This window comes from Oryza glaberrima, chromosome 9, assembly GCF_000147395.1.
Source record: "Oryza glaberrima chromosome 9, OglaRS2, whole genome shotgun sequence".
NCBI lineage: Eukaryota > Viridiplantae > Streptophyta > Magnoliopsida > Poales > Poaceae > Oryza > Oryza glaberrima.
Window position 1 is genome coordinate 4,315,958 of NC_068334.1, and position 18,417 is coordinate 4,334,374.

Here is an 18,417-nt window from a genome sequence, read left to right on the forward strand (position 1 = left end):
ATCTACGAAAAAGGTAAAGTCGTCTTTCCTAGGGTTCGACCGAAAGGAGCTGTGTTCTATGGTTTGACGTTGTGGAGGTCCAGCACTCTTCTAAACGAAGAAAGAGGGGATTCGCGCTACCTCCTACTCCTACAGAAGATCGATTGGCGCGAACTTCCGATCTATTCCTTATTCATTGTTGCCGCGTTGAGTTGCAAATCTAGGAATTCTCCTAATCACCTGGTCCAAGAGCTCTTCCTGAAGAAGTAATCTACCAACGTCGGGGATTCTAGCCCAAGATCAGGAAAGAGCTTCGTTCCCTCCTGCCTGCCGGCTAGAGTTAGTACGAAAGAAGCTTCGGACTCATATTGTTCATGGGTTGAGAGCGGGAGTTGAACTCTAGGAGGTCGAATCCCCCTTGTTCCTCAGTAGCTCAGTGGTAGAGCGGTCGGCTGTTAACTGACTGGTCGTAGGTTCGAATCCTACTTGGGGAGATTTGATTCATTCTTTAATGTAAGAATAAAGAATTGTAGATTCCAGCCGAGAAGACCAGGAAAAGAGAAGGATAAAGAATGTCATATATCTCAGGAGCTAGATCACTTCCCGATGAACCAGAGAGTACTATTGCTTTAGGCTACAGGTTAGGAGGGGACTTTTCAACATTATTTTATTTGGAGGTCGTCTCTTTCAGCAATGGGCCGTTGACATGTATATAAAGATAGAGTCTATGCACCTGGATTGGTATTCTAACCCTGAGAACCAAAACAAGATACGAGCTGAGCTGTACTAGGTGAATGAAATAAAATTCATATTCAATAATATTAAACCATATCCCATTCAAAAATCGATGCTTACAATATATGCTCATTTTGGCTATGGAAAACAAAATGTGTCATGAAGATCAAGGTCTTTGCCTGGCTAATGTTCTGTGATAGACTTAATACAAGAGATATGCTGGATAGAAGACATTGTGCCAAAGAAGATGATGATCTCACATGTGTTTTGTGCAATGCGAACTGCAGAGAGACAAGACTACACCTCTTCTTTTTATTCCCTTTCAGCATCAGGTGTTGGCAATACCTGGGAATTGAGTGGAATAACATTTTGGAGTTTTTCCAAATGATCTCTCTAGCAAGAATCAAATTTGCTCAGAAGGGTTTCTTGGAAATTTTTTTTTGGCAGCTTGGCACATCAGGAAACAAAGAAATGGCTTCATATTTCAAAACATCCAACCCTCTTTTCAGGCATGGAGATCTCTTTTCGTCAAAGAAGTTCTTCTGCATATGTGCAGAATAAATGAACCATTAAAGCAAACTGTTTTCAATTGGGTACAAACATTATAGTATCTCTGTGTGAACCGCATGTAATCTTTGTAACCTTGTAAATATTTTCTTTATTTATAAAATTACACTGCTGGGCAAAGCCCTGGCAGTTTTCCTGGTCAAAAAAAATATATGCTCATTTTATCGATACTAATTTTGTAGGGTGTAGTCGATGTGATCAATTCTGGAGAGACAAGGGGTTCAGAGATAGGAACGAGGATTGTGCTACCTCGGTCTTTTCCTGGTGGCAATCGCGACATGCAGCAGCGGTTTCTTAATGCAATGGCTCTTGTCCAACATTTTGGGAGACCAGACTACTTCATCACGATGACCTGTAATCCAAACTGGAAGGAGATAACAGAAAATCTCTATCCTAGCCAACAGCCACAAGATCGACCGGACCTTGTTGCAAGGGTATTTAGGGCCAAGCTACGATACATGTTAGACTTTTTCACCAAGAAAAAGTATTTCGGTGAGGTTCAGGCATATGCTCATGTTACTGAGTTTCATAAGCGGGGCCTCCTACATGAACATATCCTGTTAACCATGAAGCCAGACAGTAAGTTAACAAACCTAGATGGTTAAAGTTATCTGTGCAGAGATACCAGATAAGGAAAAATACTATGTGCTACATCATCTGGTCATAAAGCATATCTTGCATGGGCCGTGAGGTGAGCTAAACAAAAAGTGCGCCTGCATGGTGGACGGAGAGTGTCGCTTCAACTTTCCTCGACCATTCTGTCAAGCAACACAACAAGGGAAGGACTCGTATCCTTCATACAGGAGGAGAGATGATGGGTGGCGTGTAAAAATTAGAGGTGTGGTGTTGGACAATAGGTGGGTGGTCCCATACAATCCTGGCTTGTTCATGAGGTATAATTGCCACATCAATGTTGAAGCTTGCGCCAGCATCAAATCTGTGAAGTACCTATAAAAATATGTATAAAAAGGCCATGACTGTGTGTCGTTCTCAGTCGATCCATCTGGAGAAATCAACGAGATACGCCAGTATAGAGATGCCAGATATGTTTCACCGCCAGAGGCTATATATAGGATTCTTAGTTTTCCACTATTCGGTATATTTCAGACATCTAGTATTGCAGCGTCAATATTGCCCGGATGATGTACTGCTCACTCGAGGTTTAAAATCCCAATCAAGCTTGCTCATAATAGCATGTGTAACTTCACAAAGCAGAGTGGCATTGCAGACCTACTTCGCAGGGCATCCTTGATTATTTGGGATGAAGCTGCAATGACAAAGCGTCAGGCAGTTGAGACCCTTGATAGATCCCTTCAAGGTATTATGGACATTTAATTGCCATTTGGAGGGAAGGTCATTGATTTGGTGGTGATTTTAGATAAGTTCTTCCCGTGGTGACATGTGGGACAAGGGCACAGATAACTGATGCTACCTTGCAGAGATCTTATTTATGGAAGAATATAAGGAAGATATGCCTTTCGCGTAATATGAGGGCACAATCTGACCCTTGGTTTTCGGATTATGTACTTAGGATTGGAAATGGGACTGAAAACACGATCGCAGATGATTACGTCCGTCTACCTGATGAAATTGTCATTGGTTATTCAGACAATGAAGATTCAGTGAACACATTGATTGAATATGTGTTCCCCTCACTTGATGACGAGAGAAATACGACCTCCGTGGAATATATGAGCACACGAGCCATCCTCTCAACAAAAAATGATTTCGTGGATAAGCTGAACACGAAGATGATTGATAGGTTTCAAAAGATTTACCTCAGCTTTGATTCAGTCGATGATGATCCCCAAAATAGCTACCCTTTGGACTTTCTGAACACGATCACTCCAAATGGCCTCCCTCCACATGATCTTAAAGTGAAGGTCAATTGCCCTGTTATTCTCCTACGCAATCTTGGTCCTAACAATGGACTATGCAACGGAACAAGACTAATGGTCAGGGCGATTCAAGATAATGCAATTGATGCTGAGATTGTTGGTGGACAGCACGCAAACAAAAGGGTATTCATCCCATGGATCCCATTGTCTCCCTCTGATGACATATCTCTTCCTTTCAAATTTAAGAGGAAGCAATTTCCAATACGTCTCAGTTTTGCAATGACCATAAATAAATCACAAGGACAAACCATCCCAAATGTTGGGATCCATCTTCCAGAACCCGTATTTTCACATGGTCAATTATACGTCGCATTGTCAAGGGGTGTGTGTTGATGCGAAAAAAACACACTAGCCTGGAATATCTGCTTAACTTCAATGCAGGTCCAAAAATCTTGCTTTTAGGTTCGTGAGCGTGCCAGTTGATTTGATCCTGCAACCAACAAGAAATAAAGATAGGAAAATAGCGGTTAAATCCATAAATGATAGCCAATCGGCCAGTCGCTGATGACGTATCATTTATCTTTGAGCCGATGTCATATTTGAATCGATTGGCAGTCATAAATAGGCAAGAAAGAACTAAATTTATTCAATCGACTGTAGATATCAATGGTATATAATACTTTCGTCGATATATACTAAAATCAAGTGGTTGGGATAGATCGGTCGCCATGCCGAGACAGTATAAATCACTTAGATCGAAATATATATTAACAAGGAGATTATAAGCATTCATAGCATAGCCGATCGGATAGATCTAGCATGTATCGGCTAGTACTCCGATACCACTCTATATTAAGATATTAAAGCAAGCAAAATATATCAAACAAGAAGGTTAATATACCTAAATGCAACAAGATCTTAACATAAAGGGCAGATTTAACATATCAATCAAGCATGTAAGATATAAGGTAGTTAAATCAAGTAAGAATGGCTGAAACCCCGATAAAACCCTAATCGGCAACCAAAAAGTAGGCTAGAGATTGAGATTCTAATCATGACTTATAAGGTCAAACTCAACTGATGCAGCTATAAGTATGAAAAGAAGGAAAATATCTAGACAATCAAGCCATTGGATGTTTCATAGGATGGTGGATATCCTATATAATCTAAGTCAACATTGGTATTTAACCTAATCGGCTGCCTTCCAACGATAGATGTTAGTCGATTGATGGTTAAATAACAATATTGTCAGAGATTATATAGGATATATGATAACTCGACGAATTACATAAACAAGATTAGAGTCTCATAAAGATGGAAGCACTAATCCCGAGAACGCATGCCGCCATACAAGCTTTACCTCTAGTTGAAGATCGAAACTGATGCAGCTCAACCCGAAAGCAAGAACTCGTCAAAAATAAACAAAAGTAAAAGGGTGGCGATGCGCCAAGATTGTATTGAACGTCTGTTTTTTTATTACATGGGTTCGGGCTCTATTTATACCCGAGATACAAGATATGTCCGTGCCGGACACGACATCTATCTCTAACAAACTCTAAAATACCATAAGTCTTTGCGGCAGACTTTTGCCCAAACATATCTCCAAGGAAATTACATGAAATATCCTAATTAATAGATACAATTACCTATCCGAGAACTTTATCTCCATCGCGGCAATCCTCGTGAAGCACCTTGATCGATTCTAGAAGCATCTTCGAAATCATCATCATCGGAATCGGCTGCACCACCTCTACCGGCTGTATCAGCTGTCCTCTGTCCGATCCATCTCAGCCGACGCAGACTCCAGCCGACGCCTGCGTAGCCGATGCATACTCTGTTCTTCGAATCAATCTCTTTATCGAATCCGCTTCAATCCCAATGTCGAACCTGGTTTATAATTTACCAAATTTGGTTGTCAACGGTGTGTTACGACAAACAACAAGGATTTTGGCTAAGCCTAAGAAAGAAGTTGACCCTGCAGGGAAGGGCACCATGAATATCATCTATAAAGACATTCTTGACTGGTGAGCAAAGGTAGGTTCGCAAGATCAAAATTAATTTAAAAATATATTCCAGAAGATAGTAAATTAGTAATCAGAATGTTACTCACTATTGTCTTCTTGTTTTCTACAGTACACCATCATCTGCCTGATGTGTTCCCAACTCCTCCATCAAAGGAACACGATCTCAATATACTGGGAAAATATTTGAAGCCGAGTAGATATGAAGAAAAAATATAGACAAAATTTTTGTATACATTAATAGATGCATGCTTATTAATTTTTTGTTCTATATCTTCTGTATGGTTCATCCATACAACTTAAATGAATATATATTTATTTCATTCACGGTATAATAGAAATATAGGATGTATAGACCGTATAAAATATCAACAACGTGCAGGCATTACAATGTCGCCCATAGATATAACCATGCGCATGCCACTCACAAAAAAAGGACGTGCATGAGATGAATAAATATTTTATATCAAAACCGTTGAGAAATGAAATGTGTCACAATGAAATAAAAAACTCACAGTTCATTCCATTAAAAAATATAGGTGCATGATAATTTATATAACTACGTGTATCTAAATGCATTACACTAATATGTATAAAAAATATATCTACAAGTAGTGATCTGAAAAGATAGAGAAAAGATATTATAAACGAAAGTAGAATTATTTTCTTTTTTCTTCTGTCTCTCCCACACGCTTCTAATGGGAACATACTCTGGCTGGGCGGTTGGGCTGAATTCGGTCCGGTTGGAAAAAGTTGGAAAATGTTGATGGGCTGAATCGGCGTTGTTGAGGCCCACGTTGCTGGCGATGGGGTCAACGCCAGTTAAGGGCGAGCCCGTCCTCCGTCCTCCTCCCGTCGCTCGCGGAAGCAACATTAGGATTTTTTTAGATAATGGATGTAGACAGCCTCAACAAACTTATAAAGAATACATATAGACTCACACCCTTTACACAAGGTTTAACACCATCTCAAGTAACTAGACCCGAGTACTTAGGCTCTAGCAACAACAATTCTTAAAAAGTTAATACAAAGGTTCAACCATACCACACAAAAAAACAAGAGAGTATTAGACTCCCAATATTTTTCTTAAGTTCCACCCCTTCATTGCGAAAAGCCAGAAACTCTCTTCTCTAGAATCAAGCAACTTTTTCTCACTTTTTGGCCATCTTCCTCCTTAAGTAGCAAAGACCATTGTGCATTAGGATAACTAGCGTGTATCGCAAATGAGTGCGAAAGCAACATTAGCTACATTGGTATACAATAAGGGCGAAAGCAACATTAGCACGGAAGCAACATTAGCAACATTAGTATACAATGAGTGCGAAAGCAACATTCCTAGCGGCGTACAAGATTTTCTTCAGTGTATCGCAAATGCAAAACATTAGGGTAGTTATTTATCTATGGGGTGTATTCTATATATATGTAACAAATGCTTTATTTTGTGCCCGCAACAAATAATGGAATAATTCTATACTTCTTTAACATATTTTTATGCGTATATTGCCCTTTTATATTGTATACTTAAGTGATTATATATAATTAAGTCTTCTAGAGTTAGAATTTTATTGTGCCCACGTAATATCATAGTACTGTACTTTACATGAAATATATTTAAAGTACGATATGAATTTAATTAAAGTTCAAATGCACAGATCATATAAAAATATTTTCTGGTAACATGAAATTTTTTTTAGAAATACAAACAAATAGAATTGCACCGTAGTGTTTAGTACGGGTATATTACTAGTACCTCCCTAAATCTGATTTACAAAGGGCATGTACCTACTGAATTAAATTTAAAAATATACTATTCATCTATCTTTTTCACATAAATATTAAGGAAGAAATTTGTTTGGCAAAAATATACCATCAATCTCACTAGACTATTGAGCGAAAATGATGACGCGAGTGATATAGCGCTGGGACAGGCGAGACCGCGCGGTCTCGCAGAACAGGACAACGAGACTGATCGGTCTCGCATATCGAATCAGCGACAGCTAACGTCCATGTAATTAGGGATTAATTACCCTGATTAGTGAATAATGAATTGAATGGAAACGGCCGTATGACATGGACTATCTAGCAGCCTCTCCGCGCGACACTGCACGGTCTCACGCTGTGATCGTGCGAGACCGTCTGTGTGGTCATTTTCACGCCACGGTTACGCGGGATCGATAGTATATTTCTATTGAACAAATTTCATTCCGAATATTCTGGAGAAAAGATGAATAATATATTTTCAAATTTAATTCCCGAGTAAATCACATTGGATGGACATAAACTCGTTAGGTGGGTGCAATTTAATATATAAACTTGTAAAACGCTCGTTTTATTGCATGGTCTTATCTAATTCGTGCAAACTAGGACCAAAATGTCTTAGCAAGATTAATTTTACCAAGTTGATGTTGACTAGTATGTGACGTTCAAATATGCAGTGAGCGCATAACACATGCTATATTTATAAACGTAGTATCTACTTTCCTTCATCATTGAAATAATGAATTTCATATCTTCCTATCCTTGTATCATAGCTCGATTTTCATATGTTCATCGACAATCACTATGCCTCATTCTATCTTTTAATTGAACTAAATGTATGTTTAAATTGCAACCTTCTCAGATTTATATTTACGTATAGTATCCTAATCAGCACCTAAATCATCAAGATTAACAATATAGTGTCATTTTAGCCCTAGTTCGCACACACTTGATAAGTTCGTGCACCAAAATAAGCGTTCTACAAGTTCATGCACTAGATTACACCCACCTCACAGGTTTATATACCCCCAATGCAATTTACTCTTAATTCCCTACCTAACCAAACATCTTCCCCGAAGGAAATGTGTTTACCTGATCCTAATTTCCATTCAGCCCCTAGGACAAATCATTTTCTGATACTTAAAATCAATCGCCAAAAGTGTGAAGCACCAGCTTCATTTGCCTGGAACACCCCACTATCTCCAACATACCTACTTGTTTCTCAAGATATCTAAGCATAAACTCTTTTCCCTAGATATCTAAGCATAAGTTTGTTATAATTTAGATGTTAAAAAATGAAGTTGTTTTTGGGCGAAGAGAGTAAGTATTTAGTTGGGATAGGAATTAAGTTAGCAATGGATTCTCATCGCTAAGGGGACACTACTACGCAAATAATTTTCATATATAAGCACCTCAATAAGTTGCAAACAGATCATAAGTATCCGCGTCAGGAAAAATCGTTCTCCTATTTTAGCTACGACTTCTTAAGAGACCCACCCGCGAAAATCTTTTTCATAGACTGCCCTCTTAGGGAGCCATATAAACATAGAACTATTTTTCTAGACGGGCCTCATAAGCGGCCGCATGAAAAAAATATATTTTCACAAGCGAGCCTTTTAATGGCCCATCCAGAAGCCTGAGTTACCTCCTCTGTTCCTCTTTAACATACACTTCAATTTTTTTCAACTTATCCCTTCTATCTCTCCTTATATCATCCTTATCTCCTCTTCTCTGCTCGTACTCCTCACTCTCTCAAACTCTCCTGGTCGGGAGAGTGGCAGTGGCCGGCGTGAGCGCGGTGAAGGCGACATGGGCGCGCGGTGTTGGGCGAGTGGCGACGGCCGTCTCCACATAGATCCAGCGGCGGTGGCTGTCCCCCTCCGGATCCGGTGGCAATGGCGGGAGATGAACGGTGGCGGCTACGGCGTGAGGAGCCCAGCGGCGGGAGGAGCACAACAGCTGCAGTGGCGGGAAGAGCCTAGTGGTAGATGGAGCAAGGCAGCGGCAGCACCCGGCGGCAGTGTGTATCAGCCCTCCCTCTAGAACCGCGCAGCCCAGCCCAACCAACGGGTAGGCCCACTTACACATGCCACTTCACTTATATTTTTGTCCTCGCTACATGTAAGAGGTTAACCCGGGAGTGATATGGTTGGAGGGAAGAGGCCTTATAAGTTTGTTTCACCCTTGCTAAACTAAAAATTTGGTACTAAGCATACGTACACTGCTCTCATGGACCATACGGGCCTCATCCTAAATTGGCCGGGATGTCACACACACACCCCCTCAAAGGACCCGACGTCCCCGTCGGTCCAACTCACCCATATAGCCAAAAAGGCATAAAGGCAAATGTCTAGGTACACACCCCATCTTAGCACATGTCTATACATCCAGTGCTGGTGCCATATGATATGCCATTTACCTCACACAAAGCCCACATGCGCCATGCGCCATATGCCCGCACAATGACTCGTACGAGGGTTGGCTGTGATACCATTTGTAACAGCCCTCCCTCCAGGATCGCGTAGCCCAGCCCACTCGACAAGCAGACCTACTTATACTTTCATCCTCGATTCGTGTAAAAGAGTTAACCCGAGAGTGATATACGTAGAGGGAAGAAGCTTTATAAATTGGTTTCAGCTTTGCTAAACTATTAAATTGGTACTAAACATGCGCACAAAGATCCACACATGTCTCATCCTAATTGGGCCGGAATGTCACACGCGGCGGCATGAGGAGCCCAGCGGCGGCGGCGGCGGACGGCAGCAGCAGGTGGCAGCAGCGGGAGGCGGATTGCGGCGGCAGTTCCGGGAGGACCCCGGCGATGGACGACAGCGGCAGACACGCTCGATTTTTGTGGTTTTTTTTGGATTTTTGTTTTCGTGTGCGGTCGAAATATGCACCTGCACATTTTTCGCGAGTGGATGCGCCATGCTGATGGAAAAATTGGATTTTCGCAGACCCTTCCGAGCAGACAGGCCGAAGGTCCACACACGAAAACCTTTTTTGGCCCGTCTAGAAAAAATATTTTTCTTCCAAATTCCAACCAAATACTTTAAAAGATACCATTTGAAAAAAAAATGTCGTCAATATATAATGGGAGAGGGGTTACACGCATGGTCCATCCGTCCATGGAGACGTACGTACGTAGGAGGACAGGAAGCTAGGGCATCACCATCGCTGGCCAGCTGCCAGCTGCGGCACATCATGCATGATCAACATGCTTGGCCTTATATATTTCCTTTGCATTTTCCTCATGGACACAGTACACTAGTAGTCATTAAGCCGTGAAATAATACTTATGCACGGGATAAATGCTACTCCATTATTTGACGTACAGGTAGAAAAGCAAGACTTCCATGGCATGCCCGGTGATTCCCCTAGGATCCCTTTTTAAATCAACTGAGCTGTGACATACATATGATTTGTGATAATGTATAGTAAGAGATATAATAAGAAAACCAAAATAACTAGATCATGTATGAGATTTGGTTTTACACAACACATAAGACATAATGAGAGATGATTGGTGTTAAATAGCTTTAGAAAAATGTCATTACTATTCACGATATCAGCTGAGTGCCACTAAAATTTTGCAAAATTAAAACCGTGCCATTACATTTTCCATCCCTTCCATCTTCTTCCTTCTTCTCCCCGTCAAGGGGTCGTCTACAAAGAGGCCAAGCAGCGAGCTCCGGTGGAGCAGGCGAAGCTGGCGGCGCCAAAGCCCATGGAGCGAGAGAGGTCGGAGGCTGACCAACGAGGTCCGATGAAGTAGGTGAGGCCGCCAGTGCCAAAGCGTAGGGAGGAAGAAAGGTCAATGACAGATAGGGGTTGCGTGGTGAGGATGGCATCGGGGACGGCAGAGAAACAAGCGACGACGGCAACAACTGGCGCCCGTGAAGATCAAGGAGGCAGAGAAGCAAGCGTCGACAGTGGCGACCACCATCCCTCTCCATCTACAGTAAGGAGTAGGAGGTGAAGATGGCAACGGCGCCTGGATTCGGCCAATGGCGGTGGAGGCTAGATCCGGCCTCCTTGGAGCTCGCACGAGGAGGAGGTGATTATGCAACGCTTGTATCCGGCATCCCAAGAGCTGGCGCAAGGAGGAGGTGGTGAAGATGGTGGTGATGTCAGCCAGAGAGCACGCGCATCTGAATCGCATGAGGAGGAGGAGGTGAAGAGAATATAGCGGCGACGCTTGGATCTGGCTTTCCCAGAGCTCACGCAAGGAGCAGGTGGTGAAGATGGCAGTGATGCCGGCCAGGGAGCACGCATGCCTGGATTCGGCCTCCGTGGAGCTTGCATGAGGAGGAGTTGAAGATGGTGACGCCATCGGCGGTGAGCACACCAGGGCGGTGGGGGAAGGAGCAGTAGGCGTGGCAGCCGTTCATCGATCACTAGCAGGCATGACTGACCTATAGGAGGAGAACAAACGAAGAGAATGAAGGAGTGGAGAAGAGAAGGAAGAAGGAAGAAGACGGGAAGGATGTAAAATATGACGGCGATGGCACGGTTTCAATTTTGAAAAATTTCAATGGCATCCAGACGATATCGTGAATAGTAATGATATTTATCGATTATATATTATTAAAGCAGCTTTGAATGGAGGTATCATGCTCACTGTTGGGCTAGAAATTTCCACATTAATCGGAGAAAAATGAAAGAAAAATCCAAGTAGGAATACAATTCAAAAATAATTGAAAATTGGAATTAAAAGTAAGCAATATTGAAAGAAGAGTCCATATAAGAACCCAATACGAGATTAATTAAAATTCGGAATAAAAATAAAATAAAATACAAAATTAGAAAAAAGAAAAAAGTTAAAGTAGAAATAAAATTTAAAAATAACTTAGATTCGGAATTTAAAATAAGAGTCCACATAATAACCCAATACGAGATTATTTAAAATTCAGAATAAAAATAAAATAATATAAAATACGAAATTAGAAAAAAAATAAAGAAGAGTTCAAGTACGAATACAATTTAAAAATAACGGTAATTCGGAATTAGAAATAACCAACATTGAAAGAAGAGTTCATATAAGAAACCAATACAAGATTAATTAGAATTTGGAATAAAAAATAGAATAAAATCTGAAACTAGAAATATAAAAAATAGAGTTCAAGTAGGAATACCATTTTGAAACAACAGAAACCGGAGAAGAAAATAAGAAATATAAAAAGAATTGTCCATATAGAACACAGTACGAGATCAATTAAAATCCGAAATAAAAAAAATTCTGAAATTAGAAAATGAAAAATAAGATTTTAAATAGGAATACAATTTATAAATAAATAAATTGCTAATATAAAATTAAAGACTATTGAAAGAAGAGACCATCTAGAACCCATGACGAGATTCATTAAAATTCTGATAAAAATAAAATAAATTCCAAAAATAGAAAAACAATAATAAGAGTTCAAGTAGGAATATAATTTATAAATAAAATATATTGGAATTTGAAAAAAAATATATTCATTTAGAACACATATGGAAGTAGCAACATACCTATAAAGGAGTAGAGTGGTGATGGATGACGTGATATCAAAAAACTATTAACAAAATAACTAATAGAATTCCAATAACGATTAATTGGAGGGACGACGGACAAACCGTTAAGCAGTACGATCTCATCGGTTGGCAGGACTTCCAAAAGGTAAAAAATTATCCCCGATGATAATCGCATTCAATTTTAAAATCTCAATGACAATAAATAGGGGAGGCAGCGGGCGAGCCATAGAGCAGTACAATTGCAAAGCTGATGATGGTTTGGCGGAACTTCTAGAAAGTAAAAGATGAATCCAAATGATAATTATGTTTGATTTATAAATTCCTGATGACAATAAAGAGATGAGGCAGGCAGTAGATGGGTTGTAGAGGAGTATAGTGGTAGCATTTCACGGGACTTCCAAGCAACATGACCGAAAAAGAGTAGAGTGGTAATAATTGATGGCACATCTAAAAACTATTAACAAAACCCTAAATAAAATTGTAATGATAGTTAAAAGGAGGGATGATGGATAGACCATTAAGCAGCATGGTCTCGGTGGTTGGCGAGACTTCTAAAAATTAAAAAATAAACCCCAACGATAGTCATGTTCATCTTTACAATATCAGTGACAATAAAGAGAGGTGGTAGCGGGCGAGCTGTAGAGAAGTATAGTGGCAAAGCAGCTGACGGTTTAGCGGGACATCTGGAAAGTAAAAATTGAACCCAAACGATAATTCTGTTTGATTTTTAAAATCCCGATGACAATAAAGGGAAGAGGTAGCGGGTGGGCTTTAGAGTAGTATAGTGACAGTGTTTGATGAGATTTCTATGCATTATAAAAATGAAACCCAATGAGACAATAAACCCTAAAAACAATAAGGTTCAACTTTTAAAGGTTCCAAGGAGAATGAATAGAAGCAGTGGTAGGTCGAACACGGGGATGTAAAGGTTTGGTCTTTCAAAGTATTAAGACAACGAGATAACCATCCCAAAAGTGAAAACCTCACTCTTGCGGTAATTGATTTTGAAGCTAGCCATCTCTTCAAAGCAGTACAAGATGAATTTTGTTGCCACAATTTTGGTTGTCATCATTGGCAATGAAGAGGACTGTATCATCAACATATTGAACTCCTTCACTCCTAGAAGTGCCAATGCAGAAGGCATCACTAACAAGGTTACAAATGAGAGGGGAGAGACCCAAGTCCTAAATAAGTCAGTTCTTTCCCCATTAATATTTATGCAAACCTTCCCTCCCATCATACATGTTTTAATCCAGCTAATCCACTTGTTTGGAAAACCCATTCTCACCATTACCTCTATCAGAAAGTCCCAGTTCACCTTGTCATAAGCTTTCTCAAAGTCTATTTTCATTATAATCCCTTTCAGCTTTTTGGCTCTCTTTTCATGAAGCACCTCATGTATTATCACACACCCCTCCATGATGAACCTCCCAGGGATAAAGGCAGTTTATGTAGATTTTTTAATTAGTTAACATAAGATAAGATAAGATAAGATAGATAGATAGATAGACAGATAGAATAGATAGATAAAGATAAACATAAAGATAGATTTTATCATCAAACTTATGGCAAACATAGAATCCCTTTTATTTAGCAGGGTGGAGGGACTGGATATGTCCGTCCCAACATACGACATACCATCATACATCCATAGCGCTGGTGACAATATTTTGAGCTTGTATCTTGCAGTACTACAATACGAAACCATTCTAGTGCTATTATTCGTAAATCATCGCAACTATGCACTAGGGAGTTATATATATCTTTGAAATGGAGCCTATAGCTTCCAGGAATTAATGCAGAAGACGCAATGACCTCGATCAAACTAGACACTAACAGACGTACCTCCATGCACGCAACGCATGGCACGTCATTAAGGCTCGGCATAGAGATGGTCCGGCAGCCTGGGCTTGACGACGGCGAGGAGAGGGATCTTCCGTGGCATGGTGAGCCCGAAGATCTCCTCCATGCTCAGCTCGCCGGCAGTGACGCCGTCGGGGAGGCACCAGGAGAAGGCATGCAGCAGGTTGGCGAGGGTGAGCTGGATGACCTTGAGACCGAGGTTGTACCCGGGGCACATCCTCCGGCCTGAGCCGAACGGCAACAGCTCGAAGTCCCGCCCCTTGACGTCGATCCCGCTCCCCACGAACCGCTCCGGCCGGAACTCCTCAGGCGAGTCCCACACCGACGGGTCGCGGCCGATGGTCCACGTGTTGACGAGCACGCGCGTGCCGGCGGGGACATCGTAGCCGGCGACGGAGGCATCCTCACGGGACATCCGGGGTACCAGCAGCGGCACCACCGGGTGCATACGCATCGTCTCCTTCATGATGGCGTGGATGTAGGGGAGGTGTGGTATGTCACCCTCCGTCACCAAGCGGCCGACGCCGACGATGGTGTCTAGCTCCTCGGTGGCCTTGGCGAGGATCGCCGGATTCTTCAGGACCTCCGACATGGCCCATTCCACGGTCACCGCACTGGTGTCCGCACCACCAGTGACAAGGTCCTGGGCAAGGCATATGCCAAATGGTGCATTGTATGAAAATGTCGTCCTAATACTTATATGAAAAAATAGAATAAAAATTAGACAATCTAAATTTACTATATTTATCAGAAAGAAAAGTCATATTCGACATGCACATGAACAAAAAAAATATACCTGTGAACACGACTATGTTTTTTTTTCGTTTCATTTGTTTTTCCGCGCATTAGTTGAATCCATAGAATCCTTATCCAGATTAGTAGTGCTGAGATATATCGGAAAAATTCAAATCGGGCGCCCGATTGATTCTTAAAAAATTGGACAGCCAAGCGTTTCAGACTTTCAGTTTACCACGGAAACATGGAGTTATAATGGTGAAAAAATTTCAGCCACTAAAACATTTAACTTTTTTGTGAAAAACAACGCAGACACGTTGAAATATGACGCTATCGCGTATGAAACATTCCGTGTTAACATATTGAAACATATTTTTTATTAGAATATAAACATGCGATATCTTGTTGTAAAAATTTAATTGCAAGGAATAAAATGTTGGGATCGGATTGTAGATTAGACAACTAGTTGAGTAGAAAAATCGTTTTGAATTTCACTAAATGCATGGATGCATGCTTGCATGGATGGAGCGGAGAGAGTACATACAGTTAGCTGCGTGAATTTTATTTAACACAGTGAATACACACGTTGAGCCATGTCTCTATCACGTATGGAACATTAAATTCTAATGGTTTCAAACACAAGTTTTTCTTTTATCAGAATATAATTTATGATATCTTAAAGATTTAATTACAACGAATACAATAGAGTGATTGGATTATAGATCGGAAAAGTAATTTAGAAGAAAAAAGTAATTAAAAGAGAGAAGAAAGGAAGGAGATAAATTAGCTAGCTGTTGTCTGTTCTGTCAGAGAGCGTCCGATTCTTATCCCGTGAATCGAGTGGCCAATTATAAGTATTCTCGAGATATATCGTATCATGTATTGTATCATGTATTAGATTAACTTATTACAAAATAGAAGTTACAAAATAGAAGGAATGCACAAAATTTTACTTCCCAAGACATAAAATGGTGAGAAAACCTCGATAATATATCAAATTGAATTACCTGGGTAATACCCTTGATACCATTCCTGGTAAGCTGAACGTGGAGGTTAGGGTCATCGGCGAGCTGCAAGAGAATGTCCACCATGTCCCTGGCCACAAAGCCATCCCCCTGTAGCCGCCGTCGCTCGTCGTGCTCGTCGAGGACACGGTCCAGGAACCGGTGTATCAACCTGTTCACATTCTTCATCCTCCTGATGTACCCCTGCAGGTCCAGCCAATCCAGCCATGGGATGAAATCGCCGATGTTGAGCACGCCGTTCATCAGGAACAGCTCCTCCAGCATCCACTTGAACTCCTCCGGCGTCGTCGTCGCCGCTCCGCCTCCTGCCGGCTGCTTCTCGACGTACTTCTTTCCGAGCACCATGCGCGAGATCACGCCGAGCGCCGCCATGGACAGGTGGTCCCTGAGGTGCACGGCGTTCCCCGCCGCGCCGGCGCTGTGCAGGTCGCGCAGCAGCGCGCGCACCTCCTCGTGGCGGATGTGCTCGAGCGACTCGAGCCGCCTGGCGCTGAAGAGCTCGGCGGCGCACATCTTGCGCGCCTGGCGCCAGTAGGCGCCGTAGGGCGACCAGGTGATGTCGGTGCAGTCGTAGGCGGTGTACTTGCCGGCGGCGGTCCTGGGGCGGTCGGCGAACACCGCGTCGTGGGTCTGGAGGAAGAGCTTGGCCATCTCGACGGAGGAGCCGACGACGACGGGGCAGGAGCCGAACCAGAGCTGCACGATGGGGCCATGGCGCTTGGATATCTCGTGGATGGAGCGGTGCGGCAGCGAGCTGATGAGGTTCAGGTTGCCGATGATCGGCCATGGCTTTGGTCCTGGTGGGAGCTTGTAAGCTCGGCGGCGGCGGAGCAGAACGGCCCCGAGGAGGAAGACGACGGTGGCGAGCACGACGGCAGCCCATGATGGTAGTAGCTCCATTACTTAATGGTAATTGCTGTTAATGGGTATATAGATCGATGTTAGGAAGCGGCGAAGCGCAACAGAAATATATAAGGGTCAGAAAAAAACATATCACACAACTTCACATGCACACTCAGTGCACAGTTGCACAGTAACTAGCAAATGTCACGAAAATTTCTATAAATTGGACCTTTACTCCTAATAGTATTACATATATCTGCAAAGTCTCATATTCAATCATTGCATTTTAAGTTTTAACCCTAACAAAAAATTGAAAAATCTAGTAGGTTTAAGAGTAAAAATCTATTTTGTTATTTTTACGGCTAAAATATAATGAATTCGAGAATAAGATTTCATATGAAGGTGTAATATTATTGGAAGTATGTATCTAATTTTTCTAAAATTTCTACGATATTTGCTAGTTGGTGTGCACGGAAAACTTATGTGCATAGGAGAAATTGTCAGGTTAGAAAGGGTTGTAGTACCTCCGTCTAAAATAACTTTATTTTTCATTGATTAAACACACTCTAATAAAAATAAACTGATTAGAATATATGTCTTTTCACTTTATCAAACTCCAATGTAAATGTCCACTTTATCTAGCCATAATATATTTGTTCTTAACCTTTATATACTCTAATACAATAATTACTTAAAAGATTAGCTTATTTTGATATAATTTAGATGTAAAAATTAGAGTTGTTTTGGGACGGAGAGAGAAAGTATTTAGGGGGTAGGAATTAAGATGAGAATGGATTTTAATCCCTACGGGGATGCCCCCTCGTATATATTTAATTTTCTTCCAAATTCCAACTAAATACTTTAAAAAAACATTTGAGAAAAATGACGTCGATGTATAATGGGAGGGGATACACGCATGGTCCATCCGTCCATGGAGACGTACTTAGGGGGACAGAAGCTAGAGCATCACCATCACTGGCCAGCTGCCAGCTGCCAGCTGCATGCTGCGGCACATCCATCCTGATCAACATGGCTTGGCCATATATATTTCCCTTGCATTTTCCTCATGTACACAGTGCATTACTAGTCATTAAGCCGTGAAACAGTACTTTCCATTATTTGACGTGCTGGTAGAAAAATAAGACTTCCATGGCATGTCGCATGCCTAGTGATTCCCCTATGATCCCTTTTTAAATCAACTGAGCAGTCACATATACATATGATTTGGGATGATGTAGTAAGAGACTTAGGGCATGTTTGTTTCAGTTTAAGATTACTGTAATCTAGATTATTAAATCAGATTACTCTAAGCTGGATTATAATAAGCTGCGAGTTGTTTGTTTCTCTGGATTATTAGAGGCATCTAAGGGTAGTGGGTCTTTAGCCACTCAATAATCTAGAAAAAGCTCCTCCAGAGAAGATTATTAGATTATAATAATCTGGCTTATAGATTATAATAATCTAGTATAATAATCTACTTGTTTGTTTCAGCTTACTCCTAATAATTCAGATTATAATAATCCTAAGCTGAATCAAAAAGGG

At 41.3% G+C, this 18,417-nt stretch overlaps 1 protein-coding gene and 1 non-coding gene across 2 annotated transcripts; one reads left to right on the top strand and one right to left on the bottom strand.

Annotated features, from left to right (window-relative positions):
* The first annotated feature begins 401 nt into the window (after nucleotides 1-401).
* TRNAN-GUU (transfer RNA asparagine (anticodon GUU)) lies at nucleotides 402-473 on the top strand. The gene has a single exon. It is a non-coding gene; the product is annotated as a tRNA-Asn (tRNA).
* A 13,498-nt stretch (nucleotides 474-13,971) lies between these two features.
* Nucleotides 13,972-16,950, bottom strand: LOC127784178 (dimethylnonatriene synthase-like). Its single transcript, XM_052311372.1, has 2 exons — nucleotides 16,015-16,950; nucleotides 13,972-14,915 (listed from the first exon to the last, which is right to left on the bottom strand). The coding sequence occupies exons 1-2, from the start codon at nucleotides 16,930-16,932 to the stop codon at nucleotides 14,283-14,285; spliced, it is 1,551 nt and encodes a 516-aa protein (XP_052167332.1). The 5' UTR covers nucleotides 16,933-16,950; the 3' UTR covers nucleotides 13,972-14,282.
* Nucleotides 16,951-18,417: the final 1,467 nt, after the last annotated feature.